Source organism: Chionomys nivalis, chromosome 22 (genome assembly GCF_950005125.1).
Source record: "Chionomys nivalis chromosome 22, mChiNiv1.1, whole genome shotgun sequence".
Classification (NCBI taxonomy): domain Eukaryota; kingdom Metazoa; phylum Chordata; class Mammalia; order Rodentia; family Cricetidae; genus Chionomys; species Chionomys nivalis.
In genome coordinates this window covers 29,860,429-29,873,436 of record NC_080107.1, presented here as the reverse complement: position 1 = coordinate 29,873,436, position 13,008 = coordinate 29,860,429, and the positions used below count along the sequence as shown (strand labels likewise).

Below are 13,008 nucleotides of genomic sequence, written 5' to 3'. Positions count from 1 at the left end.
GTATAGGCAGGGTGACCAGAATAGGAGAATTCTGGGAAGATGAAAGGCTCAATCTGCAGTCGTCACTCAGTCAGATGCAGAGGAAGCAAGATGAGAATTCCTCACTAATAAAAGTTACCAAGCCATGTGGCTAATACAGACAAGAGTTATGGGTTAATGTAAGATGTAAGAGTTAATTAATAAAAAGCCTGAGCTAATAGGCCAACAAGTTTATTATTAATGTGGGCCTCTGTGTGTTTCTTTGGGACTGTTCAGGCTGCGGAACCAGGTGGGACAGAAACCTCTGTCAATATTTGAGCATGCCTGTAAAGAATTATCTGTATTAGTTTATTGAGGTTGGATATACGTGGTGGTTTGAATAAGAATGGCTGCTGTAGGCTCACATATTTAGTCACCAAGGAATGAAATTGTTTGAAATATTAAAAGGATTAGGAGGCAAGGCCTTGTGGGAGGAAATATGTCATTGGAGTAGGCTTAGAGGTTTCAAAAGCCCATGGCAGGTCCAGTCTCTCCCTCTCTGCTTGTGGATCAGGATGTATCACTGATACTCGTCCAGTACCATGCCTGTCTGATGTCACACTTTGTGTAATAATGACAATGATATAAGCCTCTGAGATGGTAAGCCAGACCCTAACTAAATGTTCTCTTTTATGAATTGTCTTGTTCATGGTATCTCCTCATATCAACAGAACAGTGACTAAGACAACACTCATCTCAATCACTATCCTACTAGATTGGGGTCCTGGATTGAAAACGGGACAGGGAGAGAGAAAGAAAGAGGAGGAGGAGGAGGAGGAGGAGGAGGAGGGAGAGAGAGAGAGAGAGAGAGAGAGAGAGAGAGAGAGAGAGAGAGAGAGAGAGATATTGAGACTTGAATAGGAACATTCATTACTCTGTTTTCTGACTGCAGATGCTGTTGACTATCTACCAAAAGCTCTGGTCTTCATGTCTTTCCCACCACTATATCCTCGAACTCAAACCTAACTACATACTCTCAAAATAAACCTTTCCTACCTTAAATTTATTTTGTTATATATTTTGTTACACCAATAATTACTATATGAATCAGAGCTAAATTAAGGTTAAAAAAAATCACATAAGCACTGAACTCTAAACAAAATTTAGCTTATAAGTAAGGTTTGAAATGGTACAAAGTACGTAGGGCTAGAATATAGTGTAGTGGTAGTCTGGTTGCCCAGTATACTCATAAGAGGGGCCACAGCCTGTACAGTGTTGTAATAAACTAATGAAACAAACTGAAGTTGTCTATGAGAACTGGAATAAAAAACACATGAGTAGGATAAGAGTGAACTTTCAATATGGTCTCTTGTCAAATTGCAAAATATATAAAAAAAAATCTAAACTATGTAAATTCACTAAAAAAAAATTACCTAAAATGTAAACCAAATATAGATTAAAAATTTCAGCTACTGAAGAGTGATAAAGCTTAACCTGAAGTTCTGAAAAGATATAATTTAGGACACAAGTTATGTCTATTGCCCTTAAGTAAGAAAAAGTTTAAAATTTTATTACTCTATTAACATGAAAAGACACACATTTCTATGCCATTATTGCCTTCAACTTACCTGAGTATTCTCATTCCACCTCTCAGCAAAAACTTTATCTGGAAATTCTGCAGGCAGAGATAACTGTTCTTTAAATATTTTCACATACTGTGGAAAACCAAATGAATTCATTAAATGTATCTGCCGATGAGAAAACCGTGACTTCACTCTTTTCTCCAAGAGTTCCAAAATATCCTTTGGAAACAAAAAGACATCCGTGTAAGAAGCATGTTCAAAATACACTGTCAGAGAATAAGCAAATAGTAACATTTATTTATAATTTATAAGTAAGCATTTTAATTTGAGGGGAACTAAATCAGTGGTTCTCAAACTTCCTAATGCTTCAAACTTTTAATATATTACTTCATACGGTGACGCTGAACCATAAAATTATTTTTGTTGCTACCTTATAACTGTAATTTTGCTACTGTTATGAATTGTAATGTAAATATCTGATATCTAGGATGGTCTCAGGCAACCAACAAATTAAGAACCGCTGAACTAAATAATTCCTTTCTAGGTACCAGTAGCTTGGCCTCCGGCCCTGATATCAAGTACTAACATCCCCAATTCTACTAAGGACACTCAAACAATATATTCCTGACCCAGACTGATAGGAACATAAGCACATCAGTGTGGTATTCTGCACACCATTAAAGTTCTCATAAAAATCTAAGGTAACAAAAATCCAGAGATATTCATGATTTTAAGAGTCTCAAGAAGCTGGGTGGTGGTAGGTAGCACATTCCTTTAATCCCAACATTCATGATCTACCTAGTGAGTTCCAGGATAGCCAGAGATCCACAGAGAAACCCTGTCTCGAAAAACCAAGAGTCTCAAGAAACAAGACGAGTAAACAGAGCAAAGCTCTATTTGCTGAGCTATTAGAATTCAGCTGCTATGATCAGTGGAAAGAACCAGTGTTGGAACATGAACTCTCACTCTTTCTAATAGCAGCAAGTTCTCTTAACAGCTGAGCCATTCTCCATGCAATTAGTATTTTTAAAGTGTAATTACTTGATAGAAAGTTTGAAAAGTTCTCATCTTCTTAAAATTAACTAAGTAATTAATTACGAAATGACACTTTTTTGCCTCAATATTTTACAGAGAAAGAAGAGATAAGTATAGATTAAGCTATCTTGTGATAATTATTAAAATTACACAATCAATGCATAAACGTGGAAGAGCCAGGACTCATTATACTGTTATTTCCAACAAGTATTGGTATTTTCTACAATGAATTTTTTGCTTTTAAAAAGAGGACAGGAGCTCCAGAAAATGTACATTTTTTAAAGCCAAATGATCTTTATAATAGAAAACAAACAAAAAGGTTAGTAAGCTGTGATACGAAGGAAAATTTTAAATAATTATGGGTCATTTAGGAAGCAAAGAGCAATGATTAATAGTTGTGTTGGTTCAAGAGGGGAAATACAAATACCTAGAATTATTTTTAATAGTTTTATAGTGATAGCAGCCAAATTAATACAGGTAATATTCAAAAATACAAATATTATAATTGTTTTCTATTAAGGAAAAATAAAAGTTACTTGTATAAATAGCAGAAAGGCAATGAAAATAATATTCTCTGCAAAGATTAAGACACTACTTGAGAGCTGGGAAGATGGCTCAGAGTGAAAAGGCCCCTACTGCTAAGGTTGAACACTTGTGTTCAGTTCCTGGAACCCATATACTAGGGAGAATCAACTTCTACAAGTTGTCATCTGACCTTCACATGTCTGCTATGCACACACACTTCACCCCCAAAGAAGGAATTGCAAGAAAGAAAAAATCTTGCATCTGAGACTGGAAGGAGTGAAAACAGAAGCTGTTTTTGTGTTGGTCAATAATGACAGAAGGGAAGAGAAAGCAACAACAAACACTAAAGGAATGATTTCCACAAAGAAGGGTTTCTTGCTGACAAAACTGTTTACACCTATGCTTTGGTTTTCTTCCTGTAAATATACAGGAGCACAATTCTTCACAAAAGAAACACAGATATAGAGAAATATGCAGAAACAAGAATCAAAATCACTCTGAAGGCCTAAGGTAGTCATGAATGTTTGTATGTGGAGGCCAAAGGTTCAAACTGAGTGTCTTCTTCACTGCTCTCCACTTTAGTTTTTATGACAGGGTTCCTTTGGGACAGTGGTCTGCCTCAGTGTATAAAAGAACACACCACTAAGAGTAAAAACAAGTTTGATCCCCAGGACTCACATGGTAGGACTCCTGAAAGTTATCTTCTGACCTCCACATGCATATCCATATGCATAAGTTATCATATACACATACACAAAGATTAAAAAAATAAAAAAGGCGAGACTTTCTCAGTGAACCTGAGGCTTGCTTATTTAGATTGGCTGGTTAACAAGGTACAGGAATTCTCCCGTCTCCATCTCCGCAGGCATGGATTATACAGTGGCCCTTCATCACATCTGGCTTTTTATATGGGTGTAGAGATTGAATTTAAATCTTCAGGCTTATGGAGAAAGTCATTCCTACTTTCACATAATTTTTTTTCATACATGTATGTTGTATGCTTTGCATACATGTGCCTGTGTATATATGTGAAGAGGCCTGAATTTGATGTTAAGAGAATTCATCACGGCTTTCCATCTTTCTTGTTCAATTGAACCCAGAAGTCCATCAATTAGGCTACTCTGGTCAGGTAGCTTGCTCCAAAGATACTTTGTAGGCCTTCAGTTCTATAAGTGCAGGTGACTGCCACACCCTCCCCATCAGGAATATATACGTGGGTTCTGGGTGTTTGAACTTTGTTCCTCACACTTACCCAGCAGGTGATATAACCACTAAGCCCTCTGTGTAGCCCCGCTTCCTGTCCCTTTCTTTAAAACAAGAATGTATTTCTTTTAGCCTGGTGATAGTTTTCTGGTTTGGAGTTGGGGATAAATAGAGTATCAAGGATAAGGACAAACTATCAGTCAGTTCTTCTATGTTGGAAAAATGATCTGAAAGCACACAAAGTATACTAGGTATGAGAGGAGTCAAACACAGAAATTTCATAAAAAAGCAATTGGCGCACGCCTTTAATCCCAGCACTTGGGATCTCTGTGAGTTCGAGACCAGCCTGGTCTACAGAGCTAGTTCCAGGACAGGCTCCAAAACCACAGAGAAACCCTGTCTTGAAAAACCAAAAAAAAAAAAAAAAAAAAAAGAGTGTTTCTACTATTTATAAGGTCCTAGGTTTCGGTTCTTAGGACTGGGGTGGGAGAAGGGGAAGGCTAAGCACAAAAGAATAATACAGCTGTCTAAAATTTTAAATACTTATAATCTAGGTGAGATCATTCTAAAACCTACCCCAAACAATAATTCTACTGATGTTAAAGATGGATAGAATTCCTGGAGATATATTCAAATTATGAAAATAATCTTGTATGATAAAACAAAAACTAACAATCTTTATAAAATACTACTGGTATTACATAACTGTTTATTTACTCAATATAGTAGAAATTTCACTAATTAGTATTTGTAGGTTTTATTCCATGATTTCATTGGGAGGACTAAAGCACAACTTATAATATAGGTGGCAACACTTTTCTTGTTTTCCACAAGTGGAAAGCAAGACCAAGGTATAAAGAATTGAAGAAAGATAATTTTCAAAATACCCTAAAACTTACTTTAAGTCAAATGGATTATGCTAGTAATTAAGTCTGCATTTTCTAAATCTAAAAAATATGTCTTCTTTTTCTTCTTCTTTTTTTTAAATAAAAAGACTTACCAATCTACATGTAAGACCAATAACTGCTACTGGCGTCTGTGCAGACTGAGAAATGTCAAAAAGATTATAAAGGAGTGTCTGGTTTTTCTGATGAGCAAAAAGATCAAATTCATCCAGGATGAAGATCACTGGGCAACTGCTAGCCCTGTCACCTAAGGAAAAACGAGTTTCATATTAATAAGAAAATACATCAAATAATTTTTTCCCCCAAACTGCTATACTTGAGTTTATAATTCACCTCAACACAAACTAATAAGTTACGCTGGGCAGGGCATTTACAAATGCAAGTTCACTCGTGCATGAAAAATTATCCACAAGACAAATAGAGCCATTTTTGTTCTAGACTAGTTTCCATCTAGTTACAGGAGTTTGATGAAAAAAATTGAGAAAGTCATTTGCAAAACAGCTTTATAATTATATAAGTGTAGCTCATTAATAATTACAAAGATGACTTTTCAATACCATTAAAACACTTCTCGAATATAAAAGTAGTCAATGAATAAAAACTACTATTGCAAGAAAGACATATTTAGCTAATACAGAAATGCAAAATGTACCTTCTTATTTAAAGTTTTCTCTACAAACACCCAATTAGAATATGTGGTGCAATAAAAAGAAATAAAATTTTTTTAACTACAAGTTTTATTTAATACTTCAATCAGGTAATATTCAGTAGCACTCAATACATTTTCTCTCCATATGAATATAAACTGCTTTAGTAAAAAATCATCACAACTTTAGGAATAATTTACATTTATGTAAAACTTCTAAGGAAAGATTAAGAGACGATTTATTTATTTATCCAGGTAATAAAATACCTGAGCTTATGGTTTAATTTTGGCAAGAAAACAAAAATCAAACTACTAAAGCCTAGCAAAATTAGGAAATAGTACAGAAAAAAGAATTTGTAAAATAAGGCCAGTATCTCAGTATAGGGAAAATGGTTTATTGAAAGTCAAATCACTGCATATAAAAATAAATCTGTGGCCTTACTGGCATAAGTAAGTAATGCTGGAGGATAAGGAGTTTAAGAATCAGCCTCAGTTATAAAGTACACTCAAGGCCAGCCTGGGATACCTGAGTTACTGTCTTTAGAAAAAGAAACCCTTAATCCCAGCACTCGGGAGGCAGAGGCAGGCAGATCTCTGTGAGTTCAGGACCAGCCTGGTCTACAAGAGCTAGTTCCAGGACAGGCTCCAAAACCACAGAGAAACCCTGTCTCGAAAAAACCAAAAAAAAAAAAAAAAAAAAAAAAAAGAAAGAAAAGAAAAAGAAACCCAACCAAATTATCAATTAGAAATATGTGTATTAAAAGGAAATATTGGTGAACGTTTTTAAAATTTGAAGGAGATAAAGGTATCTTCTAGATAAAATAGTCGTGCAGAAATTTAAAACTTCTATTCAGTCAAGAAGTATGAATTTAAGACAACAAAGCGTAAAAAGTTCTATTAAATAGGTATGAGACAAAATGGGGTGAGGCATCAACAGGAAACAACAACGGTAAGTCAAAACATCAAATGTACAGCCATCACCACATACCAGGGCATGCAAATTATAAAAACCAAAATTATACAAATGAAACTGACATTGGTTAGTTTTCTGCAAGCTACCTAAATATGAAAATTGGTAACTTTTTGAACTGTGGGAAGAAAAAGTATTTTTAAACATATTTCAAAGACAGGTAAGCAATATTCTTTTCAACATGGCACCTTTTAATTTAAATTTCTACCCATTATAACCTATCCAGACAAAGACACATGGACAATCACTTATAGTATCTTTACATAACAGAATGTAAGACAACCATAATTAACAAATAACAGGCAAAATGACTTTATTCTTGCTTGTCAGAGACATGGTCTCATTCATACTGTCCTTGAGCACATATTCTTCCTATCTTATCTCCCAAGTGCTATGATTATAGGTGAATAATTTTACTCTTTTAAATTTTATTATTAGTGTGCCAGGATGATATCTCCGCATGAAGACTCTGGTGTGTTACAGTGAGTGTGTGGAAGTCAGAGGACAATCTTCAAAGTCAGTTTTCTCCTTACATCTTTGGTTCCGGGAGCAAACTCAGGCTGTCAAGCTTTTGTGGGAAGCACTATTACTTGTTAAGCCATCTCATTGGTATCAATTTTATCCTTATAAAAACCTCTTTTGATATTTCTGAATTTCAATGCTTTACAAATATCTTTTATATGTACCTTTTTTTAAAGCTTCCAGAAGAAATGAAAGGTTTTCAGCAAAGCTTCCCTGAATAACAAAAATAGAAAGACTAAATTTTAATAAAATGAAGATGGCTGGATCTTAAGGATATTTACAAAAAATAATGCATTGCTTTTAGTATGAAATTAGCCACGGGATAGATTCTCATTTGAGTATCTCTGCATTAATTATCCATAACTTAAAAACAAAAGTAAAGCTCTGAAAATGTGAAACCTACCTATCTCATAAGTAAAGTTTCCTATTTTCTGGCCAATCCTGGTAGAAATGTTAGCAGGAGTACAGTTCTTGGACAGTTGCTAGATTCTAAATATAGTACGAACAAGAAATGCGTTCCATTTTGTCACTACTCTCAAATTTGTACAACCAAAAAGTATAAATTAAAATCAGATCCCCAAAAAAGATAAAATTTGCTTAAAATATCATAGTTTTTCTGATCAAGAATATCCATTACAAATATGTTTATTACATCAAATTTATCAGTTTATTTGGAACAATCTAAAATATTCTTGGACACAATTTAAAAATTCTACAAGAAATTGAGAATGGATAAATTATCGAGATGTTCCAGAATTGGAGCAGAAACTCCCTTAATTTATTTTTTATTAAAGTTATTAATTTGAATTTTATTTAGATATTTCAAATCTTTTTGTAAGAATTTGTTTTTAATTATGGGTAGGTGTGTCTGTCTGCATGTAGGTATGTGCACATGAGGTATAGCACAAAGGCTAGAGGGCTGGTTGTTTCCTGATTTAGAGTCAGAGACAGCTGTCAACTGTCTAATATGGGTACTGAAACCAAACTCAGATTAAGACAGGGATGACTCTTGTTTTTCTTAGGCCAAGTAAGTCAAACAGGGAAACAATTTAATGAGAAATCTGAATACTTCAAACCAGTCTGAAGCACTATCAGTGTCTTGAGACTACAAGACTACACTCTAAGTTATGGATATGAAATAACAGATATACATACCAGTATTTTATTGGTTTTTTTTTTTTTTTTTTTTTTGAGACAGGTTTTCTCTGTGTAGCCTTGGCTGTCTTGGAACTTGTTCTGTAGACCAGGCTGACCTTGAACTCATAGAAATATACCTGCCACTGCCTCCAGAGCACTGGGATTAAAGGTGCGTGCCACAATCACCCAGCCTACCATCCAATATTTTTAATCAGGTGGAAATTTAATGCTGTCTCCCTTGTTTAGAATAATCTTGTGAAATACATAAAATAAAGACAAGAACCTGAAATTGAGAAACATTCAATAGCCTAACAGTCTGATATCACCAGGGAATCATAATAACAAAGGTGTCAACCAACCCACGATGCCAGCTTTAAACTCAGCATGTATCTATCCACTCTGCCCATGCTAATTTACAAGTGTTGATTTAAAAACACTTTTACTTCAATGAATAATCATAAAAATTCATGACAATCTCTCAAATAAATGCTTGATGACTAAATATATCCTATACATACATCTTTTAATGACAAAAAGATTACATCAATTCTAATATATATAATAACAGTCTAATATGTTTCTCCTAACTTTCCAAAAATAAAACATCTGAAATGATACTTACAAAAACTTTATCTCCAACTACATTTTCCAGATTTAATTGCCTTGTGATCTCCTTCAGAGCAATTTTTTCATTTATCTGCAGCAGTCCTGAAATATAACCCAATTAAAGTACAATTAAAATGATGTAAGTATTTGGCATGGATTATTTTCCAGGTAAGTATATTTTCTAGTGCTTTTTAAATTTAAGTAGAAAGAAAAAAAAATCAGACTGCTAGTTTTTATTACTTCCTCTAAAAAAATGACACACAATCATTCATTTGAGACAGTACTGTTTAAGAAAAAACTACTTTTAAAAAAGGTGGTGGCACACGCCTTTAATCCCAGCACTTGGGAGGCAGAGGCAGGCGGATCTATGTGAGTTCGAGACCAGCCTGGTCTACAAGAGCTAGTTCTAGGACAGGCTCCAAAATCACAGAGAAACCCTGTCTCGAAAAACCAAAAAGTTCTAATAACCTTTCCAATTTTCTACAGGCCCTTAAACTTCTATACAGTTTTCAAAATATAGTATTTGAACAGACCAAAAACACAAATAAATTTATGTTCATAATATCAAATCTATGTAGTTTGTATCATTTCCTTTAAAAAAAATAATTTATTTAACTTTATTTTATATGCATTGATGTGAAAGTGTTGGATCCTGTGGAACTGGAGTTACAGATAGTTGTGAGTTGCCATGTGGGTGCTGGGAATTGAACTCGGGTGCCCTGGAAGAGCAGCCAGAGCTCTTAACAACTAAGCCATCTCTCTGGTCCCTTGCATCATTTCTTTTTTTTTTTCTTTTTTTCTTTTTTTTTGGGGGGGGGTTTGAGACAGGGTTTCTCTGTAGCTTTGGTGCCTGTCCCAGAACTAGCTCTTGTAGACCAGGCTGGCCTCGAATTCACAGAGATCCGCCTGCCTCTGCCTCCCAAGTGCTGGGATTAAAGGCGTGCGCCACCACCGCCCGTCGTCCTTGTATCATTTCTTAAAGGGAAAATGATGATATACTCACCATTTAGGTGAACTTGTAACACATTCTCACTCATTCCTTGTATTTCCATGAGTTCTTTCAAAGCATGATTTATTAACTAAATATAAAATATGCAAAATGTTTAATATGAAAAAGATGAAATGAAGCCATCATTATTTTTTTTAAATCATGAATGCTAAGAATCAAATATAAAGAAATCACTTTATAGTTAAAAGGTTTAACTATATAGGACCTACTTATTATGTCTAAGTCTTAAGACACTGAGCCTAATAGATACTATAAGATCTTAACAATCTAGCAAACTAATAAACTTTGGAAGCAACCCTCAAGTTTTCTATACATTACAGACTAAACTCCTGTCCTAGGTGATCTTTATGTCTCAGTATATTTTACTTTAATATTACAGTTTCTATTTACATTTTCTCTACTAAGTATCACTGAAAGCATCTAAAATAAATAGAAAAAAAACATAAATGATTTCAAAGTTTTTCCTGCAATATCAATTCTACAGAATACTGCTAAATACTCTGCACATTTTAAGAAACAAGGAAGAGCAATTAATAAAACAGAAAAAAAATTTGCTCATTCCTAACTAAAGAGATAAAACATACTAATAAGAATAAGAAGCTGAAGGGTCAACATTTGGAATGTGAGCTATATGAGATTCTGCTTCACAAACCACGCAACAAACGAGTAAAGCAAACAAAAACTACCACCACAAAATAACAGAAAAGTTGGCCGGGCGATGGTGGCACACGCCTTTAATCCCAGCACTCGGGAGGCAGAGGCAGGCGGATCTCTGTGAGTTCGAGACCAGCCTGGTCTACAGAGCTAGTTCCAGGACAGGCTCCAAAGAAACACTGTCTCGAAAAACCAAAAAGAAAACAAAACAAAACAAAAAAAACCACCAAACCTTAAAGGTAAAGGCTGCAATTAAAAGATTACTAATTATAATTACTACGGAAATATACTCAGAAGGTATTACAATGCCTCGAAATGTTTAATTACAGGCTTCACATTTTTTGGATAATGGCTGTGTGTCACATAATTATATTCTTCTAACATTTGTAGTGTTTTATCATAACACCACATACAACTGTTTTGATTACCACTGCATATCCATTAAATCTGTAAATGAATTAAGGAAAACTTAAAAATCTTTCAAAGAGGAATAAGGACTATCCCTTCTGTTCCAAACATAAATGCTACAGGAAGACAGATATAAGTAAACTAGAGTAGATAGAAAAGTCAAGCAAAGACAGAAAAACTATTTAATAAAGACATAGACATAACTGGTAAACTATTTTTAGAAATAAAACATATTTACATTTGCAATATATTAAAGCTATCCATCACTACAACATTATGCAAAAGGACTAGCAAAGTTTTACACACATTGTAAGTTGCTGGTTTCCAAAAAAGGATAGTAAACAGAAACACACACTCTCTATGAGCAGTAGATGAACAGGAATTCCTGTTTGTCAACTGGTATTCTCTAATATAATACAAAGGGCAAATGATAATGACAGAACCAATGTTGAGAAAAAAACTTGTTATTGTGAGCAATGATGAGTTTTTAAAAAAAGCAAGATTAATTTCAATACCACATCCTAAATTTGTAGGATCTCTGCATGTCTTCTGCAATTTAAAGGGCACAGAAAACACAGAAGGTTGAAATATAATGAAATGAAAAACATTTACAATGTCATGTGATGTAAGAAACTTCAAATGTTTATTAAAGCAATGATACATCTGAAAATCTTTTACCATGGTCTTTCCTGATCCTCGTGGTCCAACAATGAGTACAGAGTTACTTTCTCCATTGATAGCAGTTCTTTTGAGTAGCTCAATTAAATGTCTATAATGATATGAAAAGGTCAAAAAATTAAAAATAAGGGTATAATAATTTACTGTGTCATACCGTTAAAAAGCTAAACTGGAAGGTGCACAATACTTTTCTCCTTTGGGCTTTCTATGCTGTGAAAGATCTAAGACTTCCTGTATAGAAGAATACGGAGAAAAGAACATAGCCCAGTTGAGAATATCTAGAGACTTGAAGAGGAAACCCAGGAAGGCTGGAATATAATGGGTTCCATAGTGGTAGAGGAGAAGAGACAATCATGCTAATTTTTAGATTCCCTGGGCTTAGAGAAAACTATAACTTTGGTCATCACCACCTGAGTTGTCTGCGAAGTTAAGGAAAAGAGTGTCAGAATTTTCTATCAGATAATAGATGGAAAAGAAATGTAAGAAACACTAAGAGATCATTGCATTATATAAGTACTTGTATGTGCTCTTGTTTCACAATGGTCAGTGTTTCTATATAGAAAACAGAACTTCAACATCACTAAGATAAGATTCGTGCATCACTAGGACTTACAAAACTTGGAGAGCAAATATAAATATATTTATAATACAGGAGCGCACAGCTAGACTTACTTGTATTGTACTTGGACTCCAAATAGGTTACTATGTGGGCTCTGATGACAAAATCTTTCACGTAAGATTGTTTGTACCTGAAAAAACATAAGATGCACAAAATATTACACATACAATAAAAAGAAACCTTATTTATAGCAGTCAGGAACTGAATAAATACTAATTGCTTTGGCATCATTTTTGTGAGTTATAACTAGATTCTCCATTTATCTAGTCTCAGATAAATAATGAGAATTTGATTGTGATCATGTCAATGAATGGGAGAATTGTTTCAACATATAACCAATCTGAAGGCTGTTCTAATGTATGTGAATATGTTTTAGTTTGCATAAAATATCATTAAAAGATCAAAGACTAGAAAAAATTTAACAATGCAATCCAATCCAATAGTACAACTACACAGTCAAGGGTCTCTAGAGAATAATACATCTAAAATGGCTTAGCATAATCACTATCAATCTGTACCTGCCTTGACGTCAGGATTCTGCAGAAAATTA

The 13,008-nt window shown here is 34.2% G+C and overlaps 1 protein-coding gene across 5 annotated transcripts in view; it reads right to left on the bottom strand.

Moving 5' to 3' along the window:
* Orc4 (origin recognition complex subunit 4) overlaps positions 1–13,008 on the bottom strand; it is a 37,523-nt gene that overhangs the window by 9,660 nt on the left and 14,855 nt on the right. For all 5 annotated transcript variants that reach the window (XM_057754469.1, XM_057754468.1, XM_057754467.1 and 2 more), the window contains 7 exons: positions 12,512–12,588; positions 11,840–11,930; positions 10,094–10,169; positions 9,107–9,192; positions 7,512–7,560; positions 5,305–5,456; positions 1,587–1,760 (listed from right to left, as the gene is read on the bottom strand). In XM_057754469.1, coding sequence (XP_057610452.1) covers positions 1,587–1,760; positions 5,305–5,456; positions 7,512–7,560; positions 9,107–9,192; positions 10,094–10,169; positions 11,840–11,930; positions 12,512–12,588 — 705 coding nt within the window. The remainder of the gene's footprint in view (positions 1–1,586; positions 1,761–5,304; positions 5,457–7,511; positions 7,561–9,106; positions 9,193–10,093; positions 10,170–11,839; positions 11,931–12,511; positions 12,589–13,008) is intronic.